Genomic DNA, 17,214 nt, shown 5'->3' on the forward strand with positions numbered 1-17,214 from the left:
CGCATGACACTAGTGACATATTTAATGCGTTAGCAAATGTTCCAGACACAGAACAATATCTGTATTACAGTTATGTTGTGCACCAATGAATGTAGCTGAGTTTATTGTTCGCTTTCTAGCCATATCAGGCGTTTTAGCTGTTAAATGCTCCACTATATTCACCAGCTATATGCTGACTTTGTCTGCAGGTAAGTGTACAGTGGATTTATTAGAGCTTTTTTTTTTTTTTTTTTTTTTTTTTTTTACTAAAAGCAGCTGCCTCAAGAGGCTGGAGGTTGATGAGAGCTTTGAGAATGAATATAAACAGTAAAGTTGCATGCTGTAAAACCAAAACAATTAGCTGAAAGATGCTGAAATACTCTAAACATAGTCCTTTGATTCACTGCTAATTAAACAATATTGTTATATTACATTGAACATATTAATTTAACAAGAAAAAATATAGAACAGGTGGTGGTGTTTCTATAATTAGCTACCTCATATTATTGTGCACAACTATTATAACTCTCAAAGCTATCAATGTGATTCATATTAAATATCTTGTCAGAAGGTTTTTTTTTTACTGTAATTGTACATAGACTACATATTATAAAAAAATTCACATCTTCAAGCTAATCAGGGAACACCAAATTATAGAATATGGTTTAATTCGTCAGCATTCTCAACTCACCTTTGGTTGTAGTGCCAGCAGATGTTACTCTTTTAGTAGGACTAATGGGTGCAGGTGTGGTCACAGGTGTTACTGACCTTTGGGAGGTATTGCCACCTGAATCAGAGAAGCATGTTATTCCACAAGAACAAATAGGCACAATCATAAAAGAAGGAAGACATGATCATGAATGACTTGAGAACTGTTTTTGGGGAATTCAACATTTATGAATACACACATTAGGCTATAAAGAGTTCAGATAATAGCTCTCACCCTTCTGCTTTGTTGTTGAGGGATATGACAGTGGTGTTGTTATTGGTGATGATACTACTGGTGGTGCTGGAGATACTGGTGATGCCATTGATGTTTGTTTTGGCAGTGGTGCTGGAGATATTGGTGATGCCACTGACGTTTGTTTTGGCAGTGGTGCTGGAGATATTGGTAGTGGTACTGGTGGTATTATCTACTTCCAGTGAAACTGTAGGAGATTCTGTTTTTGTTGTAGTCTCATTTACCATGGCAGAAGCCATAACCAAACCTGCAGGAAAGGATACAGCCTTTTCAATACTTTCTGATAAGTGAACACAAAAAGACCACAGTTTAAACATTAAATCTTGACTTGGATTTTTTTTTTCTTTTTCATTCAAGGTACAATTCAACAATCCAACCCAAATGACCATGTAGGCTGTTTGTTCCTGCCCCCAGATACGACCCATGGGAGCATTTTCTGAAATAGCAACCCTTTGGCATACTAGACCTCATATTGTCGTAGTAAAGATGGGCCCTTTTTCACAGCCTTTTCAGGGCGGGAGTACTGGGCTGACATCGTGAAATCAGAGCGTATGAAAGGGTTGTGATTTGAACTACTTAGGAACAAGACTGTGTTAAAGAATGGTTTGTGGTTAAAATAACTACTTTCTTGAGGTTACACAAACTTTGTTGTCATGGTTATGATAATAAACCCACAGTTAAGGTCGGGGAGTGATCATGGCAAAGCTAACAAATGTAGCCCTTCACTGAAAACCTTAACGGGAACCAGCAAAGCAAGTACTGTACTTCAAGGTGTGGCCCTGTTTGCCTAATAATATTTTACTCATACAGTACACTCATACAAGTACAGTATATAGCAATCTGACAATATTTTTTTCATCAATCATTTTTGTTAAATAGATTTTTTGTTTATATTGAATTCTTAATCCATTATTACCATATACAAAGCCTGAGCTGAAACAGAGCATTTGAGGTACAGGGTTTTCAGACAAAAATGCTTTTTTTAAGATGCCAACCAAATTTAACTTTTTGTTGGTTATGAAATTAATGATTAATACAGTATAATCAGGTGCAATAGTAAATATAAACAGATAAGGAGCCTTACCGAGGATAAAGAAGGAAGGACCAAGCAATGGCATTGTAAGTTTGTGTTGTGGCAGCAGCAGGTGGGAAAATCTACAAATCTAGATATTTGTTTTATCAAAGCTCTATGCCCCAAGGTGATGCTTTCATGCAGTGCGTCCTCCTCAATGCCTCAGTAGCAGTGCTTGCATCTAAGGGAACCAAAAAAGAGGATCAACGCCTCTGACCACAGCAGGATGTAAAATGTTGCTCAAATAGTGTGAGAGGAAATATACTGCTAGTACATTTCTTTAGTCCTCTCCTCTCACCCCACAACATTATGAGGTAGTAGATGTTCATTGCTGACAAAACCTGTTCTAATTGTTCCCTGTGAGTCTAAACTTAATTAATTTAGTGCAATATTTGTACAGACACATGAGAACAAATATTCTATCTAATATTTACCTGTTTAAGTTATTAAGAAAATCATTCAGCAATTTGTGTGTTCAGTTTGCTTCCTTTAAACAAAACATTGTAAATCTGTGAATACCTATTTTATGCTTTGGGGAAAAAAAACAAAACAATAATGTTATTAGATAAGATATTTAATGCATTTTTTTCACTTTTTTCAGTTCTGTCCTCTGCTCACTAGATGTCGCTGTGACTATGGGGAAATATGCCAGACAGGCATATGACAGTTTCTCTCTATTTCTAGGTGAAGGTATGACTAACTTTAACTAAACCTACGCCATGTCTGACATGAAAGGAATTACATATATTTTTAATGACAAAGATCAGTCATAATACTGTATAAGTAAAAGAGGACATTACAGTATGTTTTGTGGTGTGGTGGTTGAAGTGTGAGGAGGAACAGATCACTTGATAAGTAAATCGACAGAAAATTATTTTTGATAACTGATTCATAGAGGACATTTGAATACTATTCATGAAAAGTCATCAGTTGCATGTGTTTTTGTATGTGTATAACACTGTACAAGAGTGTCAGCATGACTTGTCTTGTGTGGGTGGAGTTGTTGTAAGGGTGTATGTGTGCTCAGCCTCGTAGGTTCATTTATTACTGTTTATTTCCCCATGCCAGTGGTAATCAGCAGCAGGATTAGTGTTAACTGCCACCCAGTCACTGGCAGGCTCCACGTGGGCCACCGCAGGCCCCCTCTGCCGAGTGGCCTGACCGGGTCTGTATGGGACCTGCCGGCAGTGACAAGGAACTGGGAGTCCGCTAATCCCGAAGAAAGACCGCCCGTCTGGCTCCCTCTCTGGGCCACCTATCACCACATCACAGAGCCCAAGCACCAGCACTATGCCTGGCCCAGTGGATGAGCTAATGAGCACTGAGAGGAGGAGAGGAGAGGAGAGGAGAGGAGAGGAGGAGTGTGTTTCTATGTGTATGTGTGTGAGAGAGACACAGAGAGGGGAGAGAGCTGGACCACCCACCCGGAGGATTCAGAGGCACAGGATTCACAGCCCATTCTGTTGACCTGCCACACCGCCCCAGCTCTGGGCAAGGCCCTCCCCAATTGTTCCGCCTGCTAACATGAGGAGGGGGGTTAGACAAGGGGGAATGGGGGGTGGACGAGCAGTAAACAGTGGGCTGAGCTTCTCTCCTTGAGCGCACAAAGGGGCTGAATTGTGTCGGGACTGGAGCACTTTTTAGAGTGGCCCTGCCATGGGGCCTGAATGAAACATCTGTGGAGGCTGAGCCCGAGGGAGAAAATGCTATTTTGCTGTTCAACCACACTGACAACCTGTTTTCTCTTTCTTCACCCCCCGCACCCTCCCACCCCACACACACACACCACCACCACCACCCCTCACTGTTATTTCTCCCTTGGCCTTGTAAAACTATTCATACTGTATACTCACATTTGCCAGGCAAGTAACAGAGAAGCAACAGTAAATGAGGGAGAAAGCCGAGAGGTGACTTAAAAGTTTGTTTGAGGATACAGACGACTGGAAACTGGATTTTTACATATTTTTTCCATATGCTTATGAACCTGCATGTGACTTTTTTTTTCAATTCAGATGAATTCAATTTACTTTATTTCACCAGGAGAATCCACTCAGCATCAATACTGCTTTCCAGGGAGTCCTTAGTATATTTATTAAAAACAAATAAAGTAGATTACCCATGTAGATTCCAAGTTTATGGTAGATAACTTTGACACTGCTTAGAAATGTTGCTGAGATCACAATGACGACAATGTGTTGCACTGATAAATATAGAAACATGATTATTTAAATGCGGTGTGACTTAGCAAGTGTCAGGGTTACATGAAGACCTGCAGAAAAACTAAACATAATTTTTTGCTGCCAAATCCTTCAAGAAAAGTGCCAGTTAATTACAACTTGGCTCTTATTTTAGTTATTTCTCTCAGTTATGGTAACATTGTATACAATCATCAAGTAAATTTTTGAGATCTGGCATCACTGTGGCATTGATAATCTAAACCACTTTGTTTGGAAGTAAAACCAAGAGTCAGTGCACTTGAAATGTTGCATCGATGAGAGAAGGAGTCAGTGTGCGATGTTCACTGTCTCCTCCTACTAGTTTTGACTAACTTGAGGATTTGTTTAAAACCTGTGCGTTTGTCAGACTGCTTGTGTTTTTGCTGCTCTCCCTGACAGTTATGGTCAAAAGCTATTAACTGGATCTCTCCTTTAATTCCTCAAGTGTGTGAGTTTGTGGGCTGCAAGTAGCTGGTGTGCTTTTCCTCAGGTTGATACAGTGAATACAGTAGCGTATGGAGCCTATCATGAGTGCTGCGAGTCCACCCATCCATCAACATCATCTCTGTAACCCCCACCCCCCCTTTCCCTGAGAGCAACCCCCCCCACACACACCCTCAGTCCTCTGTCCCCACAGCCCTGTCCTCCTCCACCATATGCAGCTCAAAGAGAAAGACCACTGAGACATTTCAGTTTAATTGAAGAGGAAACAAAGATCCCTGCTTACTTCCTGGTCACCCATTTTCTTTAATCAATTTCCTTCCTTTGGTCCTATATCATCTGTAATTACTTTCCCTTTCCCGCCCCTCCTGGTCCTCTCTCTTTCTCTCTCTCTCACACACACACACACATAAAGACACACACACTTATTGCTAACCCCCTGCCGTAAGCAGGCAATACCTTCAACATCAATACTCGTTCCCCTCCTTTGGCTCCTGAAGCCTGAACAATGGAGAAGACCCACTGGCTCCAGAACCCCACCAAGCAACCCCTGACCCTGCCCACCTACTCTCATGTGGTATGTACTCTTATGTTCAAGTCACAGACATTGTCACACATGCACACACAGCTCACACGAGCCTGCAGTGAATGGGGGGAGGGGGAAACGGAGGGGAGGCGAGGGAGGGGAGTAGGGCCACTTTAAATACCAGCTCAGCTTATAATCACTGGAGTTTGAACTTAGAAGACTTCTTATGCTAAGAGGTCAAGAAGCCAGAACACTCATTCGCTCTCTTCTTTCTTCCCTGCTGCCCTCTGTCACTCACTTCTCTCAATGGGTCTCTGTCGATCCATAAGCTGGCTACGTACAGTGACACCAGCCGAACTGCACCGACGCTGATATCCTGAGGAAATCTTCCAGCAAAACAATGAGTATTCTCCAACAAGTGTACATAAGTAGGACAGATTCAGTGCAGCAGAGCTTGGACATCCTCCTGCGTTTAAGCGACACACGGTGAATGTTTTGCCACGTGAAATTTTCTGGAAGATCTGAGCATCATTTGCAAACAGTTCCCAACTGAATTCATTAACTTTTAACTTACCTGCCAGAGTGAGTTATGATGACAGTGCCTGTAAATATAACATCTAGTGTTGAACCCACTGCTTACCTCAGGACATTTTGTGTACATCTGGATGAAAATGCCCTCCAAATTATACACCTTTATTGGACTTCACTTTCCCCAAATATGACCACCCAGAGAACACAGGCTGTACCACCCACACAGTATTGAGTGGATTTATCTCTCAGCTGATGCCGGTGTGCTTGATGAATGAAAGTGGCTTACAGTATTGGCATTGTTACCTTGTTTGATGGGGAAGTGAAACATCAGAAACTCTTACATAAATAGGTATTAGCCATGGGAATTGGAGAGGAAAGGTGTTGCTTGCAGGCAAGAATTACAATGTAAATGCCAAGGAAAGTGTGAGTGCAGTATTGTAAAAAATACAAAAATAAAGAGCTGAGGTGGAAATGTTTGTGTGTGGTAAAGACAGGTCTAAAATTGGCTTCCAGTTAGTCAGCAGTGTAGTGGGATTATACAGACAGGAGGTAAACAGTGGTATCAGCCAAAGGATACAGATAATGTAGCAGCTAATGGTTATTTTCAACATTGTTTAGTGTTTAGATAATTTTTGATTAATCTGGGAAAGATTTGGTCCAAAATTGTCAGACAAAAATGCAAAAAATGCTTCTCACAATTTCCCAGATCCCAGAGACACTTTTTCAAATTGCTTGTTTTGTCCAACCAAAGTTCCAACACCAAACCATATTCAGTGTACATCAATATAAAACAGAGAAATGCAACAAATCCTCACATCTGAGAAGCTGAAACCGCTCTGCCATCTGTGCTTGACATTTGCCTGATTAATCGATCATCAAAATCATTGATAATTAATTTTCTGTAGGCCCATGAATCAATAAGTCAACTAACTGTTTTAGTACTCGATACAGATGTAATTCTTTTTGCGATTTGCCAGTTTGTCATTTGAGCAGTTAGTTAATGATGGATTATTCATCGGAGTCATTTATCAGACAAAAATGAACATTCACTGGTTCCAGTGTCACAAATATTAGTTAGTTATAAATATTAGAATTCAGAATGAGAACGGCTCCTGTTAGCTGTGAAACAACAAAAGCCTGGCTGCACCCTTAGTCTTTGGGGTCTTGTAAGTTATGAAGGGCATTTTCACATTTTATAGACATTTTTACAGATATTTTTATGGATCAATTAAAAAAGGCAGATGAATCAGTGATTGATAGTGATTGTGAGCTGCAGCCCTGTAGTTGTAGTGATGAGAAACTTGTGTGCAGGACATGTGGATTAAAGACAGAGGCTACAGTCTGTCTGTCTGTCAGCTTTACATTTACTAACCAGCTGTATTTAAATTCAGGCACACTGGCAGGACTCCAGCACTTTCAGCATATCATCATCTGTACTGTGCCACCTAGGCAGTAGATAAAACCAACTGGTATCTGTCTTCACACACACTCACACACACATGCTTGACAGACCATTGGTGTGGGCCTTCTTGTGTGGGATTAAAGAAAGAAGACAGCAGGAAGAAGAAGAAGAAGAGAAGGACAAGACGGATTTTGGCCCCAGAATTTCTGGAGTATTTTCAAGAGTCTAATGTGCAAATGATAACAGTTCATCCAAACCGTGTGTGTGGTCAGGTGGTGACACACACGCAAGCATGTTCACAAAAACACAGCCGTGCCCACACACATACTGTACGCGCACATGCTCGCACACATCGACTCAGTGATTGGAGCCTTTGGTCTTCATCAGGTCAATCAGTGGAACCGTGAGACCTGGAGGCTGTGAGGCTGGATGTCCTTCTGCTTCCAGACTTCAATGTGGCCTGTTCCAGTAACTCCTGAGCAAATACAGACCATCAGTGAGCAAGTGTGTGTGTTTGTGTGTGTGTGTGTGTGAGAGAGAGAGAGAGTTAAAGAGACAAGTAGAGAGTAGTAGTAGTGGTAGAGGCTGGTAACAAGCTCTGTGTGGGGTACAAAATGAAAATTAGAGGGTAATACCTCATTGTCATTTACTGTAACACACATTGCATATTATCCATGCAGGTCATTAGCCCAACCATCAGCTCTAAGACTCCCATAACTGAGGGTCTGTTTGGACATCACATACAGAATTTGTGGCACAGTGATCAGTGGTTGGGCATATGCTGTGGATGGAGTGTGTTCATTAAAAACTAAGAGATGTTTGTTATCGCTATCACATCAGGGGCCCACCTGCGACTGTCTGTGAATGTGGAAGCGCACATGTATGTATCATATGTATCTGCTTGCTTCATACACACACACACACACACACACACAAGAAAAGCCCACCACAGGCAGAGCCCACCACAGAAGGTGCACAGATGTGCCGCTGGCTACAAGCACGGGTAGGTCTTGCATTCAGAAGTGATAGCTCTCATATGGCATATGGCAGTAATAGTGAAATCTGACATCATTTCCATTGTGAAATATACGACCAGAGAGGGAAGACAGATTGTAATGCTATTTAGTGTAAAAGGAATATTCATGACTTTTTTTTTTTTAAAGGAGCTTTTGTATGGACACTGATAAGAAAAGCATGTAATCATGGAGTTCCACTTCACTGGTGGTTTGTGTGACAGCTGGTGATTGATTTTGTTTGTGTTAAGGATTTCTGAAAAATATATGTTTAGCCTGAATTCAGAACCACATTAGTAGGAAAGACCGCCAGCTCCTTCCTCAACATGAAGATTAACACATTTCTCTCCTCTCAAGCACATGTCAAGAGCTTTGTGTCTGCACTGTATGTGCTTAAAAATACACATGCAAAAAAAGAATATCCACTTAAGTAAAGTTACAAGTACTGTTTGTCCCTACCTTCTGATCCGACCCATAGGAGCATCTCCTGAAATAGCACCCCCCGGGTGGCAAGTGTACCGGACGTTCTTCGTCATGGTTCCAATAATAAACATGTGGTTAAGGCTGTGGAACAGTCATGGATAAAAAAACAACACTGACTATCGGTTTCACACGGGTACCGAACAGCAATCTCCTGTGTCAAAGTCCCATCCATCCTCCTCCTAATACAGACTTTGCTGCTCTATATAGGATGTCACCTAACTGCCCCTTATGCTCATCAAGGCATTAGGATTCATCTTCTGGGCACCATGGATACCTGTACCAGATTTCATGGCAATCCTTTCAATGGGTGTTGAGATATTTCAGTCTGGACCAAAGCAGAGGATGGACTGATCGTCTGAGCCATGCTCCTAACATGGCTAAAAAATCAACAGCAACATGACTTTGCAGAAGCTGTGTCCTTATTGCTCTGGAAAATTAACAAAAAAAACTGTTTACAGTTTTCTTTGGAAACTTTTCTCCTTGTTCTCTGGTAGAAAGTCATCAAAAATGAAAACAGTTGTTTCTAAAAATGCCTTTTCATGTTATGAGCACCACACACAAACTGAGGGTGGTGGTATAAATCTCAATGCCCAATGTCTAAAAACCTGGCCAAATAAAACCAAAACTATATGAATGGCGAGATACCACGGGATTAAAGTGAAAAATATGAGGGTTTTTGTAATTATTGGTCTTTGTATTCTACCAACAAACAGTTCTGAGTGAATTCAAACCAAATGGCTCTCAACCGCGATGAATGCAAGAAAAATAACACTGCCCAGTGTAAAATTGTCCCTTTTCTGAAGAAAACCACAAATGTAGCAGATTAAAGCTATAGCACACCAGGCCTGCTAATACCAACTAGCTTCATCTGCCATTTAAAGCCTTCTAATCCATCATTAGCAAGAAGTTAGGCCTGCCGCTGCCACAAGCTTTTCTCCTTGCCGAGTGCTACCACGAAATCTGCTCTGACTTGCTGCCGCCCAGTTTGATGCTTGAAACACATGCACGCACACACAATGGAAATTGTCTCACTTCCTGACAACAGCATGCCCCTCTCTCCACCTCGTAAAACTTGTTTATCTCATTTTAAGTTCCTTCAATAAAAATCATTTTTATAGAAAGTCTCCCTGCTTGTTTATTCCCAACAACTTCCTTTTGATCTGGTCCCGCAACAAGTGTCACGCTGAGGGCACGGTGTCAGTCTTACTGTAAATCACGGACCGAGTTTTCCTAGTACCATGACACACGGCACAACCAGTAATGACCATGGGGAGGGTCGTGGTGGAATTGGGGGTGAAGTGGGAGCAGAGCAGGGGTGTCCAGCAATGCGTCACCGATCCCCCGAGTGCTTTCATCTCTTCTGATAAGTGCCATACCTAATCAGGTTAAAGCAGCAGCATGCCACGGAAGGAGAGGAAATTCCGGCCAAAATGGTAACGTATCTGTTCCGCTCTCATGCGTCGCATTCCTCCAGCTAATTAGGAGTAAATATCTGACCCCGGAGAGAAAACGTCCACATTAGTCCAACCAGTCAGCCGGTGTGGTCCATCTGCACTCTCTCTTTCGCCCCCCCACCCCTTCTCCCCTCTCACCCTAATTTGGCACACAGATGACAAAAAACATAGGGGAGTTCTCAGTAGGTTTCTTTCTTTCTTCCATAGCTCCCCTCCTTTTTCTTCTCCAGCATTAGGCCCCATCATTACTGACAGGCTATCAGTTGTTCTCATACCAGATTATCTACTGCCAATGACCTCCGGGTCATGGCACCATGCTCTCTGCCACTTTCTCTCTTTGCTTTGCCTTTGTTTTGCCACAGATACACTTCAATGAGTTTTTAGGCTTTGCTGACTCTAAATCAAAGATACTATTGATCATAGCACTAATTTAAGCTTTGGTAGTTTTAGTTAAAGGAGAGGCTTAACAGCATAGCATGTTATTTAAAAAAAAAAAACCCACACACAACAAAGTTAAGCGATGAAATAAGACTGATTTTAAAAGAGCTATTCATCGTTGACCACAAATTCAAGGCTTCGTGTTGTTCTTACACTTATCACAGTATTATTAAATTGTCATCTGACACTGAAACGGTAAACAGACTATATGTCCATAACACTTTTCGACCTTGATGGACAAATCGCTTCACAACTGGCCGTCTCATTCACCCATTTGCTTGCATATCGATTGCAGTGGGGCTGCCATACCACGCACTGGCCTACCCATCAGGAGCATGTTGAGTTTCAGTGTCTTGTTCAAGGACACCAGCCCTGCGGTTAATGGACGTCCCACTCTACCTCCTTAGCTACAGCCTTTCCGCATGAAAGGTATAGCAAGAGGGGTTGCAAACCAATATGACCATCCAACAAGGAGTTCTAATGGAGTGTACTGGCGCCTTTGGTAATGACTCAGATCTTCCACAAAATACAATTTGTTAGACTGAGAAACAATACAACAATACCAAACAATACCAATCTAATCTTGTAACATCATTAATGGACACAAAAGCTAATTTTCTTGTCTTATGTTTTTTCAGTGCAGAGATAAGATAATTAAGAAGGATGCAAGCATTTACCTTACCTATGCTAGATTTTGTAGGAATATTTTACTTGCTTGCCCATTCAGGTGAAATTCTGAAAGACGAAGGAAGGAAAGACCTATAGATGGCGCCCTTTACTACTATCATCAAAACACCCGCTGAAGGAATATGTTTTGGAAAAATGCTCTCTTTTAGATTTGTAAACTCTAAACTGAGAGGCATTGAATTTTTTCTTACGAAGACAAGCTTTGAATATATATTTATAGTATCCCAGGTCAAAACATACAGAAGCACACTGCAGGTAATGCTTCTTACTGAGTATGTTTCCTTTGCTGATTTTGCTGTGTGGTTTGTTACAAAGTGTGCCAAACATCAGCCCTTATTAGTTTACTTAGGCTTTCATGCTTTAGATATAAAAAGGAAACAAGGGAGGATGAAATTCAGTGAAGCCTCAAGTCCATTTATAACTGACAAACACCAGCTTTTTCCTGTCAGAAGGTTTGTGCTTTGTTGATTTCATCAATCTGCAGGGAAAACATGTTGCAATACATGTTCACTCCTGGCGTCCATGTTCAAAGAAACAATAACTTATCCAAAAATGATTTTCATGTCATTGTCAGCTTCTTGTCATAATCAATTTCTGCAAAATTTTCCACACCGCACTCCTGACAGTTAAATCAAAACAGTCCTTGGTAATTTGGCTGCTTCCATTCACAGTCCATGTATTTATAACTGCGCAAACAGACTCACTTTATGTCTCATCAGCTGACGTACGCAGCATGCCACACACATAGCAGCAGGAAGCAGCCCAGTGTAATACACTTGAAGTTGTTTACATTGCATTACAGAGAGAGGAAGGTGCTCGGGAGGCACATCATCATCCTGACCCATGATCCTGACCTGTGCACAAGTGGATGTCAAGCCGCAGTCCACATGTTCCAAACTGGACTGCGGTCAAGAGCAACATTAGCAGGGGTTTGGCAGGAAACTTCAAGATTGTGATTGAACTACAGTGGGCAGACATGTAAGGAAGTACAGACAGTGCAGGCAGTGTGAGCGTGTCTGCAGCACCAAAGATCTGTCATCCACCACAAACCCTGTCGTACTCACTACCTCCTTTATGTAACGCTGCATTTGGATGTCATGAAGCATTAAAGTTAGGCGATGCTCTGTAACAGCGAAAAAGATGTTAAAGTCATCTGGCACGAAAGACTGAAAAACGGGTGGGAGCGACAAGTGTTTCCAAGGCCAGTGACATATCTCTGCGTGTACAGAAGCTGTCATGATCCTTGATCGTAGATAGACTGTAAAGCACCAAAAAAGGCTGCATCAACTACAGTGTGTTAAACAAGGCATTCGTCAACAAGGAGGGGAGGACTGAGCAGTGATGATATTGCTGGGTTATGCAGCTACAGCAACAACACTACAGTGTAGTAGCCCACATAAAGAGCTCACACACACCACTTTAGATTACAAAGCATCTGAGGACCACATTTATGTGTAGCAGCTAGCATTTACACCAGGGTGGCTCACAATGTTTTTTTAAACTCTTTTTTTAAAATTCCTATTTACTCTGTGGAAGGTAATTAGCGAGCTGATCAGAAACCATATTTATTCCCCTGTGGTCAACCACAGCACTCTTTCCACTTTGAAGTGTTTGCCGAGCAAAAACAACAACATCTAAACGCTTCCAGATATTAAGACAAGAACTATTCTCAGCATGCATGAGTTTTTTTAATCTACTTGTTCTTTTAAATGGGTGGAAATTATGGCTGTCTGAAATAAAGTAATTCATATGTACACATGTTCTATATATGGACTACAATATGGACAGATACCATCTCTGTGGTGTTCCACTCCATTCATTTTTCTATACTCTTCTTAATTACCACCAATTATGGCCATAGCTGCTCGTTATTTTAAACATTACTCAGTGTAGAAACATTTTAAATATTATGATTGAGGTGGGAGGAAATTATGCATGTCCCCACCTAATAAAAAATTATACATTATGTATAGAGCATTTTTTAAAGTGCTCTCTCTTAAGTTTTAGAACATCTCTGAGCAGCACTCTTTCAAAGAATATCTTCAGTCTTAAATCTGCAGTAAATAATCTGTTGGTACTTAAGATCCAAGCTGTTCTGGAGCTTTCAACCCTAGCATGTGATCTTCATCAGGGAATTGAATTTGCTTAGTGGTCGTGGAATCATAGGTCTTCAAATAAAAGTTAATATTCAAAGTTGCAGTTTGCAGAAACAAGTTCCATTTAATTGCTGTTCTGGAGCTTTTGGTCGTATCACATGATCTTCATCTGCTGATTGAGGTTGGGTTTAAGCTGATAATGTTTCATCAATTGCTGTTACCAAAGTAAAGAATGCACTTTGAACATCAGTCTTACTTATTGGTAACATTATAACTTTATTGATGGTCATTTATGGTAAAAAATGAAAGCTCACATACAGTGTAATACACATTCTGGACAAGCGCTGCTCAACACACATGCGCACGCGCCCACACTGGTCAGCAGTCTGTGGTTTGAGCCTTGTTGCACTCAGACAGCATGATGAAGTGTGTAGAGACCAGAAGAGAAAGGAAAGTGCTTCCTGGGCAGTGATGTGTGACAGGAGATATCAGAGAACTGGTGCAGGGTCAACCGTCACTGACAGCCACCACACCTCTTGACATCCACCCGAGACCCTGGGAGTTGTGCTCAGCAGATATGGGTCAGTGGAGGCTGGAGATGTGTGGGTTCATCACCTCAGTGTGTATGTGTGTGTGATCGTCATTTATTGTTTGTGTGTGTGTGAACCCTTTCTTTTTAATGTGTCTCTCTGCTTCTATCCACACTATCTGATTCCTCGAGGAGCAGCGCCGGCTACCCAGGTGGTCCCGAGTCGTGAGGAGAAGAGTTAGTGTGTTCAGGCAGCGAGCAGGTAACCTAAACCTTCACACCCCCTGCCTGCAGCTGCCTGATCTCTTCCCTCAGGAACCCAGGCTTCTTTTACATGCTCTACGCTTTGTTCCCCACCCTGCAGAACATTAGCACTACAATGACCTCCGCAGAGAAACTTGAGTCCATAAGAACCAAATGGAATAGGATGAGGGAGGCAGGCTGCAACAAAAAGGGGAGCTGATCAAAAAAGGATGGAAAATGTTAAGTTTATATTTCACAGAATTCTTGAAAAATGGGTGTTAATAGCGATCAGTTGGACCTGGTGGGGGTTTTTTGTTTTTGAGTAGCGACTGTGGTTTTCAATTGGACTCGAACATTTTTCAAAAGTATCCCCCTATCAGTGGCGAGTCAGGGGGAGAGAGGAGGGGACAACCATGGCATGTAATAATGGCCTGTCATTTTTCATCAACATTCCCGACAATGCATGACCCAGACTGGAGCCAGAACACACACTTAGGGAGCTGACACACTGCACAGAAATACATCACTTGGGTCAGAGGGTCGACCAGCGTCATGATTACTGGGACCAGGAGAGCCTTGCATACGTGTGTGTGTGTGTGTGTAGAGTGGGGGGTATATTCCTCAACATCATGTCTAGGAGTATTAGATAGGGGATTCCTCTGTAGTTTGTAGGAAAAAGAACAGAGCAGAGAGAGGACGTTGGTCCTCTCCCATTTATCTCCGTTTCTGTATGTTCTTCGTGTGCTTTTATTTGTTCCATCAGGATGTATTTCTTGAGAGAAAGTCAAGCACACAAGCCCTTGAGCTGAGAGCCCTCTGGGAGAGGATGGCTGCGGCACACAGACCCCCACACCCCGAACCCACTCTTAGCCCCCTTCTCAAATTAGATCCCAGGTCTAATCAGAGACAGCTTGGCGTTGTGGGTGGAAACTAGCCACAAACCTCATCTTCAAATGACTGTTGGTTGCTGTGAGAGGCCCCCCTGTTCTGTTGACTGGGCAGGATGGAGCACTGTACAAGGCGCTCTCAAGTCTCTTGACCACACAATGGAAAATGGGAGAGAGACCACACAACAATGAGTGATTTCCAACACAGCGGCTGACCTAAACCCAGTTTCAAAGTGAAAACCTACTGTAATGATACCCCAACAAGGATGATATTCAGTGCTGCACAGTGTAATATCTTTCCTTCTCTTGGATGACAGGTCAGGACATCAAACAGCAAGGTAGGAGAAAAAGTTGTGATCCCCTATCCTTAAAGGGCTGGCCAAACATGGTTTCTTACTAGTGGGTGGTGGTGGGCGCTTACCAAAAGCTTCAGCCACTGTGGCGTTTACAGTACAAGAGGTTAGAATAGCTCCCTGAGCAGCACTACTTCTTCAAGGCCGACTGGACACTGCTGTGAGCTGTGGGCTAGCTGGTTAGCATACTAACTTCAGTAAAAGCCTGCTTTCCAGTGCTGGAGACCACTTGTGGCTAGTAAAGGAAGGATGTATGATGCTGAAGTCGCAATATTTCCTCTAGACTGGTAAATAAAGAGCTGTTATGCTAACATTGGCTACATAACAATATCAAAATCTTGCATATATATAACTCTTTAAACCCTTTATAAGGCTAAGAAAAACCTTTACCTTGAGTAGCTGGAAAGAAGACAGACTAGAGACACGTACGAGAGGGAAAACTCAAGGACATTATTCACACAGAGGGAGAGAATAGATAGATGGTAACCAGAGGTAATTTGGGTGCAAAAATAAATGAATCTTGACATTAAAAACTACAAATATAGTAGCAGCTATCTGACCACGGAAAACTCAGCAGTTGTCGACGTCAGCACTAAATTAGACAGCAATCAGCCAACGATGAGCCCTCCTAACCCACTGGGATAAAACACAGAAAAACAAAGCTGTAGTGGATTTCTGGCAGCTTCTCCTTTGGCAAGCCTTCATGATTATCACTTTGTGTGGAAGCATTCATTTTGCTCTCAATTGTAAGACAGAAAAAAGTCAGCTCCCCTTATTACACTGGTAATGATAGATTGCTCTGGCTGAGAGCACATGTCCGGCCAGCCAGCCTGCTGCTTTGCTACCTACACCACTGATGCCAGAGCAAATGGGTCCTTATTTAAATCCTGTCAAGGGTAAAATTGGGGCCGTAGCTAGTCATTACAAAGTGGCACATAAAGTCTAATTTGGGTCATGCTGTGGTGACTTAAAAGCAGTGTGAGTAGTTTTTACTTCTCCCTATGTGTCTTTGTGAAAATGAAACAAATATGCTTATTTCCATCAGTGACAAATGGAAATTTGTAATGGCAAGCACTCTCTCCCTAAGGATGTTTTTCTATTCTCCAACCAATAAACATTAAGAGACAGAGAACTCCCACCAGTCAGATGGCTCCTGATGGATTTGGATATTTTCATAACACCAAATGAATTCTGTGAACAATATCTTGATGTAGACACAATGCTGACATTCATTATCCTATAGCTCATGAGAGTAACATCTTATATATATCTAGAATTCAGGTGTAAAACATGACCTAAACCACAAAGAATAAAATATTATATTGACTGTGCAAATACTTACAATCTCAATTCTTTTTCCATTAATGAAGACTCCATCTATAGCCAATCTTTCTCTCTCCATGGTGTAGTTATTAATGTTGAGTGCTCATTACAGCTGTTCAAACACTGGATGGCCAAATGACCCATGCTCTAGGAAAACACTGCGATCTACTCTGGCAGCATGTGCTAAAATAATGTGAAAGGGAGCATAATAACGTTTGTCATAACTCATAGGACACGGAGGACCTGCCGAGAGAGGCCTTCAAACCCAAACACGGGGTGTATGAATGTTTGTGTGTATGACACAAACCAAAACAGGCAGCTGTTCACACCAGGCCAGCAAACAGAGCAGCGGGTCCAGTGAGTGAGGCCCTCCTCAAAGTGCTCGTTTCATCTGTTGAGGAGGTCCAGAGATCAGAGGGACAGAGAGGGGTAGGCACCGAGGGGAAAGTCTCTTATGGGGCCGATGTCAGGGGCCAAAAATAGCGGAGAACGCCTCTCTCTCGGTCTCTCTCCCTCTGTGACTCATCGGGAGTGCGGTAATTAGCGAGAGACGGTTCGCCACCATCGTGGCTGGAACCAC

General features: G+C 42.1%; 1 protein-coding gene across 2 annotated transcripts in view; it reads right to left on the reverse strand.

Annotated features, from left to right (window-relative positions):
* Positions 1-2,195, reverse strand: part of si:dkey-27h10.2 (uncharacterized) — a 16,835-nt gene extending 14,640 nt beyond the window's left edge. For both annotated transcript variants that reach the window (XM_018690950.2, XM_018690949.2), the window contains exons 1-3: positions 2,025-2,195; positions 923-1,187; positions 671-766 (exon numbers count right to left, since the gene is read on the reverse strand). In XM_018690950.2, the coding sequence (XP_018546466.1) occupies positions 671-766; positions 923-1,010 (184 nt within the window). In that variant the 5' untranslated portion in view covers positions 1,011-1,187; positions 2,025-2,195. The remainder of the gene's footprint in view (positions 1-670; positions 767-922; positions 1,188-2,024) is intronic.
* Positions 2,196-17,214: the final 15,019 nt, after the last annotated feature.

This window comes from Lates calcarifer, linkage group LG5, assembly GCF_001640805.2.
Source record: "Lates calcarifer isolate ASB-BC8 linkage group LG5, TLL_Latcal_v3, whole genome shotgun sequence".
NCBI lineage: Eukaryota > Metazoa > Chordata > Actinopteri > Centropomidae > Lates > Lates calcarifer.